Raw genomic sequence first — 19,554 nt, 5'->3', positions numbered from 1 at the left:
TAAAAAAAAAAGTATTCTTTATCTGTTGTTTTGTTTATTAAATGTTACTCAAGGGGGTAAAAAAATTTTTTGCTGCACTTGCTGATTGTAGAAATTTAATTTCACAGAATGAAACTTCAACACAATCCAGAACATGTGCCTTAAGTTTTTCTATAATTTATTCCCCGAAACCTAAGACAATATTGTTCATGCTTTTTTTGCCATTTGGCTTTTTCGGTTAGTTTTCTATAATCGGATTAGTTTCAGTGACTAGGTGTCCAGGCTTCCTGCAACTGTAATCACATTTTTAACTCAATTTATACTATAATCAAAATTATATAAATATAGGTAATTTCCCCTTTCAGTCTATAATTGAATAAAACAAAAAAATGTTAACTCTTTCTAAAGAAATCACTTGCCTTATAGCACGTTAAATCAAAGCATTATTTAATCTGCCCTGGATATGAAAATGGAAAATTGGTGGCTATTCATGAATAGGTATTTCTGGAAAATGTGTGCTTTAAGAATGTAAGTCATCCCACAATCCACATTAAAACTTTCACATTCAGAATAAGTATCAGCGGGTTACAATTCAGGGGCCACAGCTGTGTCTGGAGCCAGAACTAGCACGCACGCCAGGCCCTGGAAAACCCTGCCATGAGCTAATGGAGATTCCCTTATATGGGCAAACTTGAGCAGAACTATCGAAGGAACGGGCTTGATACAGCAAATGGAGATAAGTCCCGTCCCGCCCCCCCCCCCCCAGACATCCAAGTCTCACAACCACTACAGATGCAGTATAGATACTTACTGTACTGTAAGAGCTTGTCTCTCCAATGCATTTGTTCTATAAAAATAAAAATGAGGTCATTGAAAACAAATACCGTATTTATCATTGGAATTAAAACAATACATTTAATTTTGAAGGGTCAAAGGCCATGTAAGCATTTAGGGGGAGAAATACACTGATAAATGTCTTTACATGAGTAAATGAAAATCATATATTAGAGGTCTGTTTGTGTTTACTACTAACAGTATATTGCTTGCAAATGATATTGGAAAAATAAACCAGTAAGGAAGATTCTATCAATCCTCTTTCGTCCAGTGATTGTCATTGAGGTTCTGTCAAAATGTGTCTCACCTGTAGTCATTCTGTCTTAAACTTATTTGACTTATTTTTCAGGTGTTTGCAACACTGCAGCTTGTTCAGTCTGCAGTAAGCTCTGACAGAGAAACCGTGAGTATCTTTTATCCATTTTCAACAGACTATATTTCAAGATATGTTTTTTTTTCATATTCAACATTTTTATTGTGTACACATGCAGAATCCATCCAGAACCTTCTGTGTAAACCTGTGAAGAATCTGTGCGGTCAGTCACTGCCAAATCCCACGCCTTTTCGTTTGTGTCAGGTTAAAGTGATTTATTATCTTTTTGTCAGAGCATGGTAGTATCGTATTCTACACCGCAAGCAAAGTCAGCCCACAATGTTTTTTTGTGTAAAAACAAAAGCATATTGAGAAAAATAAGCACCTGTATTTATTTTTAAGTGATGTTTAAGTGATGAGTTCTGGACTCAGTCATCACTCATCTTTAACTTTCACAAAGTAATGCCAGAGTTTGTTTTTTCTTCTACTTAATTCATTGATAGTTTCATTTTATTGCGTTGCAGTTTAAATTAGGATAAAGGCTACAATGGAAAGGCCATTATTCCCTTATAATCAGGGGTTGATTTTACTTATTAATCCACTTAATGCAGCTTTAGCTGAGACCACCGTTATGAAAACCACTGTGGAAACTATTGTGTGTCCGTACAAGTGCGGAATCAAATAAATAATTCAGAGGAAAGTGGGTTCAATCAAATACCTTTTTCCCAAGTTAATGTCCAAAGCCACTTTTCAAAGAAGTATATGCAGCTGGTCAACTGACATAATGTACTAGCAGTATATTTTAAGTGCAATAAATAATGCACAGTGAAGATAGCATGTTTTAAGAGGCACAGCTTTTATTTAAGTAACTGCATGCAGGCTATAAATGTGGGTGTCAGAAATAAACTACAGTATTTCTCTTATGCTCAATAAAAAGTGTGAATTTCCTTTGCCTTCATAGGAATTTTTCAGCTTTTCAAAATGACAACACAGTTGAACTCTGTAACACAGAGTTTATTTAACCCTGAACATTTCACTGCGCAGGCTACAATGAGAGCTTCTAGACAAAACGATTTATCTTTGACATCAGGAAGAGAAACGGAAGTCAGCATTGAAAATAGCATTGAGAATCTGCTCTTTATACAAGCCACCCCCCCCCCCCCCCTCCATTTTCTGGGGCAGTTGCTGCTCAGCTGTTTCTGGACCAACTGCGTGACTTTGCATCCCTTCACGCACGAGAAAGCTGACAAAAGGTCTTGATTTTATTGTTGTTCTAGAATTGACTCGGATTCTCCAGTTGTGTCTTTTGCGTTTGGAGTCTGTTGCTGTGGTCTCTCAACACGGGACACCAAAGACGCGTGCCAGTAAAGCAAGTGATCATAGGATGGAAAAAGTGTTTTGCTATATTCTGCAAAGCAAATGATGCACAACATTATATTGGTAAGCCTACAAAACAGGCTTGCAAGATTGCTTGCTCTGGAAGATGACATAAGATTTCAATCTGTGTTCTGCACAAAAAATAAAGCACTGCAAAATTTTTGTAAGTGTTGCACATTGCTAGTGTGCTCAGGGTCAAAGAGATTTACAACGGGAATTATGTGTGTGGCCATCTTCTAACACTCCAACCCTTTCAAATGTATTCGTTCACATTAAACTATGGCCTCTGTAGCAAATGCGTGGCCCTTACTCGGGTAAACTGGCTTTCTTTCACGTTATCTACTCAGGGCACAAATCTCTACCCGCCACTCGCTCAGATTAATATAGTGAAAGCAATCAGACTCGGTGGCATCCATTTTGTGAAACGACGCAGCATCATCATCATCATCCCCGTTCCAGATAAATAGGTAACCCCCTAAATAGGCTACGCGTAGCCGTGCGTCTCCGGCGCTCTGAACGCACGGAACATGCGCAAAACCGCGTATTACGGTCGTCGTTGTACATCCCAGAAAGCACGGCAGCACAATGGAGGGATTGGAGATGAAAGAGTCTGGTGTAATCCTACACAGTTAATCCTCAAATCCTCCACTTTACAAATTGTTCTGCGTGCTGTTTGGCTTCGGTGAACCGCGACGGATGACCAAGTCGAAGTGCGAGACTGGATGAAAAGCGGAGAGAGAGGGTCAGGTTTCCGTTACGGATGCGCCCTGGTTCCTCAGCCGTTTTGCACCAAAAAAATAAAAAATAAAAATAAAAAACGGGCGCGCACCGAAAAAAGCTAATGCCTTGAAAAAATCTGTTTGATCACAGTGCGTGCTGAAATCGGTGAGACTTGATCTGTGGCCTTGGTTCTGGCAGATGTTCCCGCCATATTCCCACTAATATTTTCCAAATGCACTGCTCATGTGGCTTTAATGTAAATATTTGTTTTAAGTAGTCTATTCTCAGAAGAAGAAGAAAAAAATTTCACGCAGAAAATAGTTTCAACTAAAAAATAACATTAACTGTTTAACATTAACAATTAACATGATTAGCGTTTTTAAGTCTTCTGTCAGTTGTTTGGAAAACTTTTTTTTTTTTTTTTTTTTTGCTGTGTTGAAATTGAGTGATACAATTATTATAGCGTTTGTTTCACATATATGATTCACATGTACAGTATATTCTGTTCATTTTGCAGCGACTGGAAATAGACAGGAGTATGTTTTGCCCGTTCATCTTTGACATTTCTCACTTCGATCTTGACGGACACCACCAGGTTCCGATTGAGATCAAAGGGAAAATCCAACGCTACTTATCGTGCTTTAGTTACGTGAATTTGTCTGCGACTGTTATTGCTAACAATGTAAAACATGCATCCTGTAAGACATGAAGATTACATTAAATAGATTCAATTATAGATTAAATATAAGTATGTTTGAATTCACTTAATTTGCTACATTATCTTTTGAAAGATAATTTGCTACAACAGACTGTTCTGTTAACAGTGTAAATTTCAGTTGATTATGAGAAATTTAGTGTCAAGATTAGAAAACAAGAATATTTTTATTTGGATTTTGCTCATATGAAATGTCAACATGTAGATATTGGCTTCCGATGCTCTATAGCTCCGCAGACAGATCGTTTACTTTGGTCAAAATCAATGAAAATGTGTTTATTTACCACGTCTTCCTCTCGGGACTCCCAGCCGAGTAATTACAGTTACTTCGCGTGAGCTTCGCGCTCTGCAAAGCGCAGAATCGACGTGAGTTCCTACAGCAAAAAAGAGGGTGCGAGGGGAACACATGGTTCGCCAACAGCAAAAAAATAAAAATAAAATAAATAAATCTCCCTGATAGTATTCCAAAGAAGTGTTAAAACTGTGCTGGTGTGTGGGCAGTCAGCTGTCTGAATCATAGTCGGAGATTTCATAATAAATGAACGATGGCATACATAAGCTCTTCAGAGGAAACGAAGCTACAACAAACTTTTGCATTAGTGAGGAAAGTGAATTGTATTCGGCCCTCTAATGACTCACAAATTCCAGCTTGTGTTTATGAAAGATCTGAGAATTGAGCTTTCGTGTAAAGGACAGAGATCTGGAATTGCTCTTTTTTCTGTCATTGTTATATTTTTCAGGAACAACCGTCAGTTTCTGGCCGGGAACTAGTGTTTGTAGCGAGAGCTTTCCAAAGCCACATCGAGCAGGGCTGTCCGGGGGAAACATTATATCACGCATGGGGAACAGCAGAATCCGAACCCTTGGAGAAATCTCTCATAATTCGCCAAGGCAAAGGCCTGTATCCAGTCATAACGCATGCCCTCAACTGCCAATTCAGTTCCAGTGCTCTGAAGTGAATGTTCCGATTTTCTGTCCTCACTACTAAAATTTGCACAATTGAGCCAAATCACCAAAAAAGAATGGAAAAACTCTGTATATGTTGACAAATAGGATCGCTTGCATTTGTTTCGGTCAGAGTTAAGGAACTGAATACAGGCCAAATTCTTCCTGTAAACTCCACTCATGAAACGCTGCCTTACACACTTCCGCACATGCAGAAGCTGAACGTCCTAATTCATACATCTTAATGTCGCGTGCTATACCATCAGCTTAATTCCTCTCAGCAAACTGCACAGAGCGGGGGACTCGTTAAAAAGGAGTACGAGGAGGCAGAGAACAGAGTTCCCTCTGCATGCAGGGAGAGCGGCGGAGTCATGTGACCCACGGGATGAGGCCAATGCGCAATTGCGCGTAAGTCCGCCAAACTCAGCGCCGTCTGCCACATCCTATAGAAGCCTGCTGTCGGCGGACTTATCGGGCTTTACATAACACTGAGTGTGCTCTGTAATGTGCTCGGTCCGGGGGGGGGGGGGGGGGGGGGGGGGGCGGGGGGTGAGAGAGAGGAAGCGAGGGAGAGGGGAGAGAGAGAGGGAGGGAGAGGGAGAGAAAGAGGGAGTGAGGGAACAGGAGAGAGAGTGAGGGAGAGAGGGGGAGCGAGTGAGAGAGGGAGGGAGAGAGGGAGAGCGAGGGAAAGGGAGAGAGAGGGAGAGAGAGAGGGGGGTGAGAGAGAGGAAGAGAGTGAGGGAGAGGGGGAGAGAGAGAGGGAGAGCGCACTGCGAGCATGCCAGAGTAGCTGGGGGTGTGCGCTGATGTGCAGAGGAGTCCTCTCTGCGTCTGAGACGGGCTGCAGACATGGAGGCGCAGCGGAGCTTCTTCCGGAAGGTGGACGTGCCGGACCACGCACACTACATCGTGGCCTTCTTCGTGCTGATCATCGGCGCGCTGGGGGTGGCGGGGAACGCACTGGTCATCTTCGCCTTCTACAGGTACGCAGTCAGGTGGAGGCCTCTGCAGGGGAGGTGGCTGCGTGCAGGTGTGTGTGTGTGTGTGTGTGTGTGGGGGGGGGGGGGGGGGGTAACTTAAAAGAGCCATGGTACATGGAAGATACTTGGCCATCGTGTTTCAATTCTTGTTTATAAAGAACAGCTTGCAATATTAGACAAAAAAAATATGGGGTAGTATTTTTCCTTGTCACTGGATTGTAACTTGTTTGTATACCAGGAATGCCTATATTTCTTCCAGGTTTAAAATGAACAGTGTGCTGACATTGGTTTTACTGGATGTAACAAAAATATTAAAATGCTCTATTTGCTGTTTCTTAATTATCATGTTTAGTGACCTTAAGGAATGTGCACATATTGTAGGCCCAGTGCATTGTGCTGTCTCCATATTCTATAGGGTCCCTAATACCAGGCACAAGGGTATTATTTTGTCACATGCATGGCCTTCAATTAGCAAGAGTTCATGCTGTGAACTCTTGCTAAAAGTCAAGATTTATAAAGTCAAGGGATGTCAAATATATTAAATAATCTGTGGAGTAGGTTAACCTGTGTCTAGTAGAACCCTTCAGTGTAAATACTCCTGGGTTGGTGTGAATGTCTTGAATCGAAAGGGGAAAACATATCGCAGCTGTGAGTTATGCCAGCCAAGCTGAAAGGGTGAGATAACTTTCTGGATTATTTTTGGGGTGTTCGAAAGTTGCATTACATTTAAATTAGCCCCATCTGTGTTTACACGCCATCTCATAAACACTGCTTCGAAGTAATCTGATACATCCCCCGGGTTTCCGATCTCCACGTTATCTCCTCGTTATCTGTGGATGCTCCGCTCGAACGTTGAAGACTATTTTAGATTGCGCTGCAAGGAACCGGATGGAATGTCACGGATGCCGGCTGACAGGAGGCACGCTCCAGCTTAATTTGCAGCAGCGCGCGAGTCGCACTTAATGAACGTGACGCAGACTAGGCTAGGCTAGGCTAGCTCTTCCCAGTTTGACTCAAAACGGGCGGAATCCCTCCGGAATGCGACCGCGAGAAAAGTCTGCACGCGTGACCCTCCCGCTGAGAGCAAAGACCCCGAGTACTTTTCCTAGAGGTTACAGTACTTGTCAAAAGAAACGCCACCCTCCGGGGCCGCTGACATGCTTTTCACATTTGGAGGTGCGGTTGGTTACAGTCATGATGCTCTTAAAATACCTCCAGGGTCACATTTTCGAGGAAAAACGTTTCTCGCCCGTATTTTTTTACATTTACTTGTGATGAAAAAGATATGTTTATCGAACCACATGCATTGCATGAACTCTGTAGCAGAGACTATTCTTATAACGTCTCTTTCGGGGAATTTCCATTGGCTTATTGAATTTATATGTTACGTTATTATTATTTTTTTCTTTTTTCTGCTTGGATTATTATTTAATTATCATTTAATTTATTGATGCAGCGAAAATACTTCCACATGAAATGCGGAAAATACTTGCCAGATAAATGCACATTTTCTAAATCTTTTTCGATAAAACTGTTTCCAGGAAGCTGGGGGATGCTTGACTCTTTATATTTGTAATCAGATTTAGCAAAGGAAAGATCAAAACCCTCTTGAGTGGACAGTGGGGTCAAAGATGAGAGGCTTACTGCATCAGGCAGGAGCAGCCAGGCCCTGTAGCTACGCCAGCCTGACTGTTCTCCGCCTCCGGTCCTCTTCATGTTTTTTCGTCTTCCTCTTCCTTGTGGTTCATCCCTTCTTTTTTCCTTCACGAGGCATCGCTTTTAAATTTCATGTTTAGCGCTTTAACTAATCCCTTCACAATGAGCAAGGCGGCGCTACAAACTTGTCGCAGTCATGTCTCACAGACGTTACGGCACTAGTGACTAGACCCAAGGCAGTGCGACAGCACGGCTTCAGGATAATCCTCTGTGCCGCCTTATCAGCAATGATGCTATTGGTTTGCCGCGAACAGTGGAACCACATCACGTTCAATGAAGGTAGGAGGCACAGGCCCATTCTTCCGGGTAAATTGCATGGGTTTCCCCTTCAAACTATAATTACTTTAGATACAGTTTTATTACAACAGATGCGTGCGCATTGCAAGACGGCCTGCAGAAAAAAAAAAAATCCTGCGTTATAGAGAGGATGGAACCTAATGTGCCACTAATATCTATCAATGAAGTTCATTTGTCTGGTCACAGTGTGAAGATGTTGATTGGTTCAGGTTCATTAGGGAATAGAGGATTAATGTGCGGGATTAATGGGGAGGGTGTGAACAGTGGGGGTTTAATCAAAATGATTGTCTTTTGTATGGAGCTGCTTGGAAAATTGTTAAAAAATACACCAACCATACAGACATAAGGCAGGCGGTCTCTGTTTGGTGTGTCGAGAAAACGGTCTGTTTATTCCAGTTGGTTATAGGCATTACAGAATGCTGACAGAAGAAGACCAAACTGTTCAATACCCATTGGAGCATAGCAGGTTTATCTACCGGCATTGCATGTTTTTGTCCATCTACATGCAACCTCAGTAATTCACATTAAGCATTTTGCTAAGGGTGCAGCACCAGCACCGTAGCTGAGAGACAAATCCGCTGCCTTTGGGTCCCAAGCACAGAACTGCACTGCACTGCCATCCAAACTGATGTTGCAAATTCTCTCAAAAGCTTTTTTTTCTCCCTCCTTTCTTCTTAATTTAAGCAACAAGAAGCTCCGGACCGTGCCCAACTATTTCATCATGAACCTGGCCGTCAGTGACTTCCTCATGGCCATCACGCAGTCCCCCATCTTCTTCATCAACTGTCTGTACAAGGAGTGGGTGTTCGGCGAACTGGGTAACACATTTTTGCCTTTCTCCAACGTCCAGATCAGTCAGGCCTGCCCCCTCGCCCCTTTCAGAGTATCAGCCCATCCCAGCCTCGCAATTTAACGCCTGCTAATTAATCTAAAACAAAGACCATGGGAAACGCTCAAATCTGAGGCCTCTGGCTCCCCAAGACCGGGGCCTGGCTGAATTACAAAATGGAAATGAATTATGTCCTCAAAAGTGGGCCTTTTGTAGCTGTTAAATATAGTATTGATGGAATTGGAGGCAATTGTGTGTGTGGGTTCACTGGGGGGTTGGGTGGGGGGGGGGGGATTCCAATTTGTCGATTACATTCAAACATATTTTTCAGCCTTAGGCCCCCCCAACAAATTAAGGACAGTCGTGTGCTTCAGTGTAACTTGTTCCAGTGCACCACCACGGTAACAGTCATATTTTTCGTGCCAGATTGATTGAATTCTTAACTGATTGTTGTGCTTAAAGTTTAATTTGCTTATTTAATCATTCAAATAAAAACTAATTTAATGGATCTTATCGGGCAGCCTAGCCTTTTCTTTCCCCAAGTCACGTCGTAATGGGTTAATCAAACGTAATAGTTCCTGATAAACGTTGAATTTTTAATTGTGACTGCTCTATGCTCTGTGGAAATGTGTGTCTGTAGGGTGGGGTGTAAGATGTTCCTCTGTGGAAATGTGTGTCTGCAGGGTGTGAGATGTTCCTCTGTGGAAATGTGTGTCTGCAGGGTGTAAGATGTATGCCTTCTGTGGGGCTCTTTTTGGGATCACCTCCATGATCACCCTGTTGGCCATCTCCATCGATCGCTACCTGGTCATCACCAAGCCCCTCCAGGCCATCCAGTGGACGTCCAAGCGCAGGACTTCCCTCGCCATCGTCCTGGTCTGGCTCTACTCACTGGCCTGGAGTCTGGCTCCTCTTGTTGGCTGGAGTAAGTTCCTGCTTTCTTTAAAAGGAAGTTCCTCTTTCTTGTGACTGACAGTGTAAGCATAGTAATCAGCTGTTCTGAGTTTGATCAAAAAAGATGTTGTGTTTTGTTACATCAATGTATGATGACCTTCTTGAAAGTCAGACTTTGCACTTTGCTAAATCAAAAACCTTCTCAGAGGTTTTCGGAGAACAGGAGTGAAAATGTTTGTTGCGAAATTTGAATGAATTTAAAAATGCCATTTTGATTTATTTGTGACAGAATGCTCCTGTGCAAAGAGTATACTTAGATAAAATGACTTAAAGTCCTGCTGTGTACTACATCTCAGTGTAAAAAACCTACGGGAGCAGCAAGTCATAAAAGCATTCGGAAACAAAGGACGCGTGAGATTCATCTGTGAAAATCATTTTAAAAGCCCCCCCCCCCGTGTTGAGTGGACCCCCGCGTTGGTCCCCAGGCCCTGTCCCACCCCCCCTTATCCTTGTATAATAATAAAGAAAAGGAGCAAAAGAATACTTGTTTGGTTAGAGAATTTTTAATAGTGTACTGCAGTGGATCATTCCATACAGGCGGTTCTTGGTAGGCAGATCTCTTTCTAATTCTCTGAATTTGGTCTTCATGGGTGATATTTCAATCTGGTTTGAGAACCGTTCTCTCACCTTTCCCTCCCCACATCCACAGGTTCATACATCCCAGAGGGCCTGATGACATCATGTACCTGGGACTATGTCACCTCCACCTCGGCTAACAAGAGCTACACGCTGATGCTGTGCTGCTTCGTCTTCTTCATCCCGCTGGGCATCATCTCCTACTGCTACCTCTTCATGTTTCTGGCCATCCGCAGTGCCGGCCGGTACGAGTGCACCTCCGGTCCCGTAGGGGGCGCTAAGCCCAAACTGCCTGAGGGGGGACAGGACACCTTTTTCGTAACCTGGCCCTATGAAAATGTATAGCAGCTGATATGCATTTTATATTTTCCAAAGTCATAAATGTATGTTGCTTTTCTGATTTCTAATTATCCAACAGGAAGATGCACAAAGACAGTGTGTGTAAAACAGAACGGTTCCTATGTTAAACGTACACTAATGGAATCCTTGATAATAAAATAAAGAAAACCCAAGGCCTTTGAAGGGATGCTGGCTGTGTCGATGTCTGGAAAGGAGTGATGGAGAAGGATCTATTGTGTCCTTTCCCCTCCTTTTTTCTCTTTCTCTTTCCTGTCATTTCATTCTTCGCCTTCGTGCCCCCCAGGGACCTGGAGAAGCTGGGGACGCACATCCGGAAGTCGACGCTGGTCCAGCAGCAGTCCATCAGGAACGAGTGGAAGCTGGCGAAGATCGCCTTCGTGGTCATCATCGTGTACGTCCTGTCCTGGTCTCCGTACGCCTGCGTCGCCCTCATCGCCTGGGCTGGGTGAGTCCGCGCTCGCCTTCCTGAAAATGCTTCCTTTCGTTTGTGGACATTTCGTTTTTTCAGACGTCGTTGAGGTTTCTGACTGACGCTGTGAGAGAGCGAGGATGATCTTCTGGTCTCGACAGCGACAAAACAAAATGTTCGCTTGCAAAAATCTGGGGTGCTCTAGCTGTAATAGGGTGCATTTTTATCCATATCCATTTTAATTTAAATCCATCCGAGCAGACAATGTGACACACTATAGCCCCATATGGGATAGTATATCATGGCATTGTTGCCTTGTGTATATTTTCCACTAGATTCACTCAGATGAATTGACTGTAACTGACATGTTAGGGTCGTTGGGGGCCTGTTTCTATGGAGACACAGTGTTTCCACTGAGTTATCGGCATATAGTTTCTCTCACCCGGCCTCCTCGGTCAAATTTTTGAAGAGGTGTCACTTGTTCTCTTTAAATGGAGATTCTGAGAATGAATCCATGAATCCCACAGTTTCCCACAGATGGTCGCAGGTGGCCTACCTGTATAAGGAGATACTTTGGATTCTTAATCTTTTCGGTCCATCAAAAGGATGGAGAGGAGGAATTTGATTGAAGCATTTTAAATGTTTTAAAAGGGATTATGATTATCAAGCTGGAATGTGAAGGTGATATTAAGTCGAGCTCTGTTAACAAAACCAAGAAGACAAATTAGAAAAGAAGATTAGCTAGTGAATCCCCACTGGGTAATAAATGCATGTAACAACTTGTTGTGATGTGCTGATTTGAAAATTATGACTTGACAGTTAAAGATTTACTTCAGGCGTATGAATAATGAGCTAAAATGCATATTCCTGTCTCATTGTCTTATGGTATTATGCTTTAGGACATGATTAATGCTAAATAATGCTATATGTCTAACTGAATATTGTGCATTTGTACAAATAAAATAAGCAGTTTTGGACAGCATCTTCCTTTACTCATTTGTTGAACCAAGTACATCCGACAAACCATACTCAGAAATGTGACAGTGTTATATTTATTCATTTTTTATTCAATAAATGTGTCAACAAAGGGAGTTGCTGTCTGAAATTATTCAATTTGTATGAATGTACTATATTTGCATAAGTTTATATTGACATATGTTTATATAAAGATTTATTTTACACTAACGAATACATATACGCATTTGGATGTGCACCCTTTCTTGCAAGCAAGGAGGCATTTTATTTCCTGTGATGAGAGCCACTTGTTCTTTTTATCACGGATATTGGACAGGTTACTGAATGTAGTGCTGTTCACAGTTATCTTATAATGTCATAAATGTGTATACATCAGGACAGAAAGGCGTGATATTTTTGGGTTGTGGTAATACACCCGTGAAGAGACACAGAGGAAATTATTACCTAAGGAGCTATTTTCAGGAAGCACAACCGAGCGTCTGAACATTGTGTTTTCCATTACTGTGCGTAATGAGAGAGAGGAGAGAGAGAGAAAGGGAGGGAGGGAGGGAGGGAGAGAGAGAGAGAGAGAGAGAGAGAGAGAGAGAGAGAGAGAGAGAGAGAGAGAGAGAGAGAGAGAGAGAGAGAGAGAGAGAGAGAGAGAGAGAGAGAGAGAGAGAGAGAGAGAGAGAGAGAGAGAGAGAGAGAGAGAGAGAGAGAGAGAGAGAGAGAGAGAGAGAGAGAGAGAGAGAGCTGGACACAATTATGCTCGCGGTAAATGTTCAGAGAAAATCACCAATCCAGGGATTAACATTCCTGCATAAGACAGCAGGCCAAAGAGCCTTTCACAAAAAATAAAACAGCACGCACACACACACAGACATAACCACACACACACGCCCACACACACACACAGACATAACCACACACACACGCCCACACACACACACACACATAACCACACACACACGCCCACACACACACACAGACATAACCACACACACACGCCCACACACACACGCCCACACAGACATAACCACACACACATGCCCACACACACACACAGACATAACCACACACACACACACACAGACATAACCACATGCACACACAGACACACGAAGAAACAATCCAAGAATTCATAACAGGTTCAGATCTTCACATATGGTCATGGACTGAAGTCGTTAGTAAAATTGTTTTTATATAGCACATTTTTATAGTCGATTGCTATACAATGTGCTTTACAACAAAATATAAAAAATAAATATAAATAAAATACATAAATAGTGGGTGTAAAAAGTAGGATTTAGTTTTTTTATGTGAATTTTTTAAACTTATTCAGATGCCCTCAGAACTTGTGGGAGATGTTTCCAAAGTCTAGGCACACATGCAGTAAAAGCCACCTCACCATGGAATTTAGTCCTTGACCATGGAGTGAGTTAGCAAGAGGGAATCAGTGGATCTGAGGGCTCTAGGAATACATTTTATGAGTAAATCATTTATGTGGTCAGGGCCAAGACCATGAACAGATTTACAAACTAACAGAAGCGCTTTCAAATCGATTCTGGCAGCCAGTGGAGAGATTTTAAAATGGGAGTTATGTGTGCACTTATCTCGGTTCTGGTCAGAACTCTGGCTGCAGCATTTTGTAATAATTGCTGTCCAATAAGATTCTTGGAAGGCCTGAGAGAAGTGCATTACAATAATCCATGAGGCCAGTGATAAAAGCATGTGCTAGTTTTTCAGTGTCGTCCTGGGAGAGAGAAGATCTAGCTCTAGCGGCAGGGAACGTTGCTGTGGCAAGAGGGAACATAGCCCATGTGACTCTGTCCAGTACTGACCCGGGGAGGGAACATTGCCCATGTGACTCTGTCCAGTACTGACTGGAAGAGGGAACATTGCCCATGTGATTCTGTTCAGTACTGACCCGGGGAGGGAACATTGCCCATGTGACTCTGTCCAGTACTGACTGGAAGAGGGAACATTGCCCATGTGACTCTGTCCAATACTGACTGGAAGAGGGACCATTGCCCATGTGACTCTGTCCAGTACTGACTGGAAGAGGGAACATTGCCCATGTGACTCTGTCCAGTACTGACTGGAAGAGGGAACATTGCCCATGTGATTCTGTCCAGTACTGACTGGAAGAGGGAACATTGCCCATGTGACTCTGTCCAATACTGACTGGAAGAGGGAACATTGCCCATGTGACTCTGTCCAGTACTGACTGGAAGAGGGAACATAGCCCATGTGATTCTGTTCAGTACTGACCCAGGGAGGGAACATTGCCCATGTGACTCTGTCCAGTACTGACTGGAAGAGGGAACATTGCCCATGTGACTCTGTCCAGTACTGACTGGGGGAGGGAACATTGCCCATGTGACTCTGTCCAGTACTGACTGGGGGAGGGAACATTGCCCATGTGACTCTGTCCAGTACTGACTGGGGGAGGGAACATTGCGCATGTGACTCTGTCCAGTACTGACTGGAAGAGGGAACATTGCCCATGTAATTCCTTCCGCTCTGAAAACCCTCCCCCCTGGGTCACTGGCGTTGCCATGGAATCAGGAATGCTGGAACCATCATCCCTCCACAGTCACTGGCAGGAAGAAATGAGTGTGCTACTGCTAGTCCCTCTCGCATGGATGATGCTCTCATTGCAGGCATGCCAATCTCCTGTCCCCGTATTGCAAATCAGTCCCAGCAGTCATCGCCAAAGCATCTGCCGTCTACAACCCCTTCATCTACGCCATCATACACACCAAATACAGGTGACTCCACGCTTATTCATTCTGTCTTCCTGAGATGTCATTTAAGACTGTGGCCTGGATTCAGTCAACACTTGTTCTTAACTTTGACACGTTTTTTGACAATATTTTTTTAAATCGTTTTGCAAATTCACCAAAAATGAAACTGTCAAACAGTGTTTGTGGAAAAACAAACAACAACAATGGAATAATTGCCTTTAATTGCATGTTAAAGTAAGTTCACGTGTTGATTCCAACCTGGCAGAGTTTTGTCTGAGGGGTTGAGGTTGAGTTTGAGGTTGAGTTTAAGCTTGAGCTTGAATTTTGTCTGAGGTGTTGAGGTTGAGGTTGATTCTGCGGTTGAGTTTGAGGTTGAGGTGTTTGAGGTTGAGTTTGAGGTTGAGGTTAAAGTTAAGGTTGAGGTTGAGTTTGAGGTTGAGGTGTTTGAGGTTGAGTTTGAGGTTGAGGTGTTTGAGGTTGAGTTTGAGGTTGAGGTTGAGGTTGAGGTGTTTGAGGTTGAGTTTGAGGTTGAGGTATGCGAGGTCATCTGTCTCTCCTCCCTGTACAGGACGACCCTGATGGAGAACGTGCCCTGCCTGAACTGCCTGTCCCGCCCCTCCCGGAAGGACTGCCTGTCCGGGTCCAACAGCGAGGCCTCCTGCTGGGACTCCGTCATCAGCCGCCAGGCCTCCAGCACCAGGACCATGCTCCGCCCGGGCTCCTCCATGTCCACCGGCAACATGGTGTGTGTGTGTGTGCGTGTGTGCGTGTGTGTGTTTGCGCGAGTGTGTGTGTGTGTGTGTGTGTGTGTGTGTGTGTGTGTGCGTGTATGCATGTGTGTGTGTGTGTGTGTGTTATGTTAAGTATAATATGTAAGAGGTATGAAGTATGCCGGTTCAGAAGAGGATGCTGGGTAATGGGGAACATGCAGGAAGAGCCCGTGTGCTCCTTCGCTTGAGGTGCTGAGCGGGTCAAAGTGAACTCAAGGGCAACGTTGTTCGCCCCTGGCGAGAGCGAGATGTTATTTTTTATTTTTTTCGGGGGATTTGTACACCTCGTTTATCCCCCCTCCCTGGGCCGGGGCGGTGCGGGGTGCCAGGGTTACGGGCCTCCTGGGCTCTCCTCATCCCAAAATGCCGCTTCAGAGCGAATATCTCCGGCGCGATCTCCGTTTGAAGATCACCGAACATCGCTGCGTGATTTCTTTAGCATCGCTTTACTGCCTTATTTAGAGCGACATGCCGCTCTGTTCCGATGCCTTCTTCGGCTCCTGGCTCGGAGCGGAGCAAAGCCTGTTTCACGGGCAGTTGTGGGCATTATTCCTCCTGAATGAGCTTCTCACAAGATCGTTTGCGGTGGTCTATTTTTTTAATGTACGTTGCACTCTTTGGAAGTGACATGCACTCATTTTATGTATGGATTTCTTTGGATCACTACTAGGTATCAATGGATGTCAGTGGATTGCAGCCCAGAGGGCAATGCAAGGACCAGATGTTATATAATCCAATGCGCATTTAAAGGCACATACAGTTTTAGCCCCAGGACATTCTTCAGCAGTTCAGTCCAGTCAGTTTTTCAGTTCTCCTATGTGAAATGAGAATTGACTTCTTTGTTATTGAAACAATAGTACAATAAAAAACAGTGCCCAGCAATAGACTGTCGAACTGTCCAGGGTTTATTCCAGTCTCTCGTGCAATGCATGCTGGGATAGGCTTCTGCACCTCCCGCGACCCTGCCCAGGAATGAGCGGGTTAGATAATGGATGGATGGACAATGCGATAAATGGTCAGTTTTATGTTCTCCACTTCCAGGAACTGAACCCCATGCCCCTCAGGTGGAGGTATTGACTGATTCATCCCTAATCTGTGCTACAGGGGTGCAGCGACGTGGAGCTGGACCCGCTGGACAGTCGGCCCCTCTCCTTCCGAAGCGGGACGTCCTGCGGCCTGTCCCGGGACAGGGACCAGAGCCAGCCCTCCCGCCTTGGCAAGGCCAAAAGCTGCTCTGCCGTCATTGAGCAGAAGGTAAGGTACGTGCTACAGGCGTGGGGGAAAAAGCCGCTGCAGCACTTGGCCCCATTTGGAGCTCGGGACCCTAACATCGCGGTGACAAATTCCACAAGCGCCGTCACCCTATGGGTGAATTATTGGGCCTAAAAACACATTCAGCAGGGGGTCAGTTTTAAGGTTCGCTGCTCAGGATAGAGTAACAAGGTTCAGATGTCCATGTCCTCACAAACCAATCACTCCGTTCAACACACAGGTTTTATTCTTTGTAACAACAAACATAAACAGGCACGAAAGGAGCAGGAAGTCGATAACTGGTCCCAGCCTGCTAGCGTAGCTTCCGCGCGCGTCTCCCACTCCAGCCCCAGATCTCACTGCAGGCAGAACGGATGAAGCGTTACCAATAATTACCTCAGTGTCTGCAGCTGCAGGTGCGGGCCGGCTAAAACGCTCCCTCTCTCCGCCTGCAGATGGCGCCCTAACTGCACCACCCCTCCACAGCTAGCAGCTGCTGTCACTGAGAGAGGGGGTGTGAGGAGCGTAGCGACCCCCCCCCCGGAGCGTAGCCATTGGCTCGTGCTGAAGCGCAGCGAGCAGCGAAATAGTGAAACTGGGGGGGGGACCACCTTGAGCACAGCCTGGGGTCGATGGCTCACAAACTCCAGCCCCAGTCTGACGATTCCCAGGGGTCCACTGGGCACAGCTGGTCTGAGGGATCGGGTGCAAAGTAGCTGGAAAAATAAAAAAAGTGGAAAAAACATGGTTCCCGGAAGGGATTGTGCATAAAATGTATTATAAATTGAAATCAGTTGAAAGCTTGTGATGTATGTTTTTTTCCCCTCTTTCATTTGCCCTCCTTTTGCATTAATCCTGTGTTTTTTTAACCCCCCCCCCCCCCCGCCAGCAGCATCAGGCCCCCGCCCTGGTGAGGGACTCGCTGAGCAGCTGCAAGCACAGTCTGGGGTCGGGCTCGGTTTCCATGGCGATTGCCCTCCTGCCGGGCACAGGGGGGGCAGGCCGAGGCGGCGGGAGGCAGGACGGAGAGCTGGGCGGCGGCGACGGCGGCGGCTACGCGGGAGAGAGTGGGTGGGGGGGCGCTGGCCGCAGAAATGGGCAGAGCTCGACCGGGTCGGGCCCGGAGCCGGACAGCCCCCCCTGCTCCGGCCCCCCCCTCCCCCCATCGCCAGAGAGCAGCCTGGTGGGCGAAGATGTGCGTGTAGTGGGAAAGCTCGAGACTCTCCCCAGCTAGGCCGCCAACGTCTGGCTCGGCCACCAGAGCCTGAACTGCTCCACTGAGCTGCCGGAGTCCGAAGACAACTTCCTGTCCTGAGTCCGCGGGCAACTTCCTGTCCTGAGTCCGCGGGCAACTTCCTGTCCTGAGTCCGCAAAGACAAGGATCCACTCGCCTCTTTTCTTTGTGATTTTTTTATATAACACTGAGAAAAGTCACTTTTTCAAGCACCTTCCTGGGGGACATGGAAGAGAAGGACCCTGGCTCCAGATTTGACTAGAATTTGATACATCAAGTTATCCAAAGCTTTTTTTTTTTTTTGTCCTTTGAGGTATAAATTAGCTCAACTGCCATATGAAATGGTGCCTAAATGGTTCCTTTTTGATGAATTCGGACCGCGTTTTGGAGAATTTTTATAATTTTTTTGCTTCTGTGATTTTAATAAATGCCAGACCAGTGACCAGGAGGACGTCGCAAAGCAATAAAGGAATTTCCTGTGCGCCTGCTGGCCTCGACCTGTGAGCTCCTGGTTGTGTCACTGACCAGGGGTGCGTTCTCAGAGGGAGAAGGCAAGAGTGACGGCCATTTGACAGATGACAGATTTGGGGCCCTTCCCCCTCCCCTCCCAGATTTCTTCATCAGGGCTGCCATACCAGAACTGAAGATCCGCATCAAATTGATCTCATACTGCTTTGCTGGAACAAGAGAAAACCACCAGCAGACGGCTCATAAAAAGTGATAATGCAAAAATGTTTTACACCAAATCATCAAGTTTTTAAAAGTTTTATCCACTAGAAGTAGCACTCCAACGAAGAAGCGCTTCAACAAAGAAAACGGTGATTTCATTTTCTTGTACTGCCCCACTGTTGTGGACTAATGTGAGTGCCCTGGCTCCTTACCCTTTGAACCCTATGGGATTATTTACCATTTCATCACACTGATGTTCTGTTCTACTTCTACGTCTCTTACTGTCTTTATTTTATTGCTACACCGTTGGTGAGCGCACAACATCTGTCATGAAGGCTCATGAATATATAAATGAACCAGCCTATTTTACAGTTTTCATAGTCTTGAGTGAACACTGCCACCCACTTGTCAGGAGGACAAACGACACAATTCCCCTACTTTTGATGAATGTTGCCAATCCTTCCGATTTTTGGAATTCCTCCTCCTCCCTCTCATTGTGTTGTCGTTGTCGGAAATTTTTTTAATGAATTCATCTGTGTTTAATTTAGAATAAATGAAATGTGCATACCTCTTTATTCAGGCGTCTTGGTTTGTTTAGCCAGTGAATATAAAATAAGAATGCATTAATTCACAAAATATGATGACTCAACATGAACTGCGCGCATTGATGAACAATTCAGTCAGTTATTGTAGCTGCAACATAAACACCCTCTTCTGAAATTTCCGCTTGAATTGACCTTTTTAAATCGTGACGTCATATTTATTGAAGTAGTGTTAATAAATTATTCACATCGTGTTTTGATCGATTATGTTCACGGAGTAGCCTATCGATCACGGTTAAAGTTTAATGGCAACACGGAATTTGAATCCTAACCTTGAATGGAAACTGAATACTGAAGATACAATTCCTATGATTCCCGCAATT

At 44.7% G+C, this 19,554-nt stretch overlaps 1 protein-coding gene across 1 annotated transcript; it reads left to right on the top strand.

Annotated features, from left to right (window-relative positions):
* The first annotated feature begins 5,702 nt into the window (after positions 1 to 5,702).
* LOC118237161 (melanopsin-B-like) lies at positions 5,703 to 19,134 on the top strand. The gene is made up of 10 exons (XM_035435626.1): positions 5,703 to 5,866; positions 8,561 to 8,694; positions 9,427 to 9,630; positions 10,309 to 10,480; positions 10,879 to 11,040; positions 14,622 to 14,729; positions 15,274 to 15,448; positions 16,580 to 16,729; positions 17,616 to 17,909; positions 17,961 to 19,134. The coding sequence occupies exons 1-10, from the start codon at positions 5,733 to 5,735 to the stop codon at positions 18,039 to 18,041; spliced, it is 1,614 nt and encodes a 537-aa protein (XP_035291517.1). The 5' UTR covers positions 5,703 to 5,732; the 3' UTR covers positions 18,042 to 19,134.
* The last annotated feature ends 420 nt before the right edge of the window (positions 19,135 to 19,554 follow it).

The sequence above is a fragment of the Anguilla anguilla genome, chromosome 10 (genome assembly GCF_013347855.1).
Source record: "Anguilla anguilla isolate fAngAng1 chromosome 10, fAngAng1.pri, whole genome shotgun sequence".
In the NCBI taxonomy this organism is placed as follows: domain Eukaryota; kingdom Metazoa; phylum Chordata; class Actinopteri; order Anguilliformes; family Anguillidae; genus Anguilla; species Anguilla anguilla.
Note: the sequence above shows the minus strand (reverse complement) of the source record. Positions and strands in the feature narration are given on the sequence as shown.

Coding starts and splice junctions, on each gene's coding strand:
- LOC118237161 (XM_035435626.1), top strand. CDS start 5,733: ATGGAGGCGCAGCGGAGCTTCTTCCGGAAGGTGGACGTGCCGGACCAC. Junction 9,631..10,308: donor GGCTCCTCTTGTTGGCTGGA/GTAAGTTCCTGC, acceptor CCACATCCACAG/GTTCATACATCCCAGAGGGC. Junction 10,481..10,878: donor GCCATCCGCAGTGCCGGCCG/GTACGAGTGCAC, acceptor CGTGCCCCCCAG/GGACCTGGAGAAGCTGGGGA.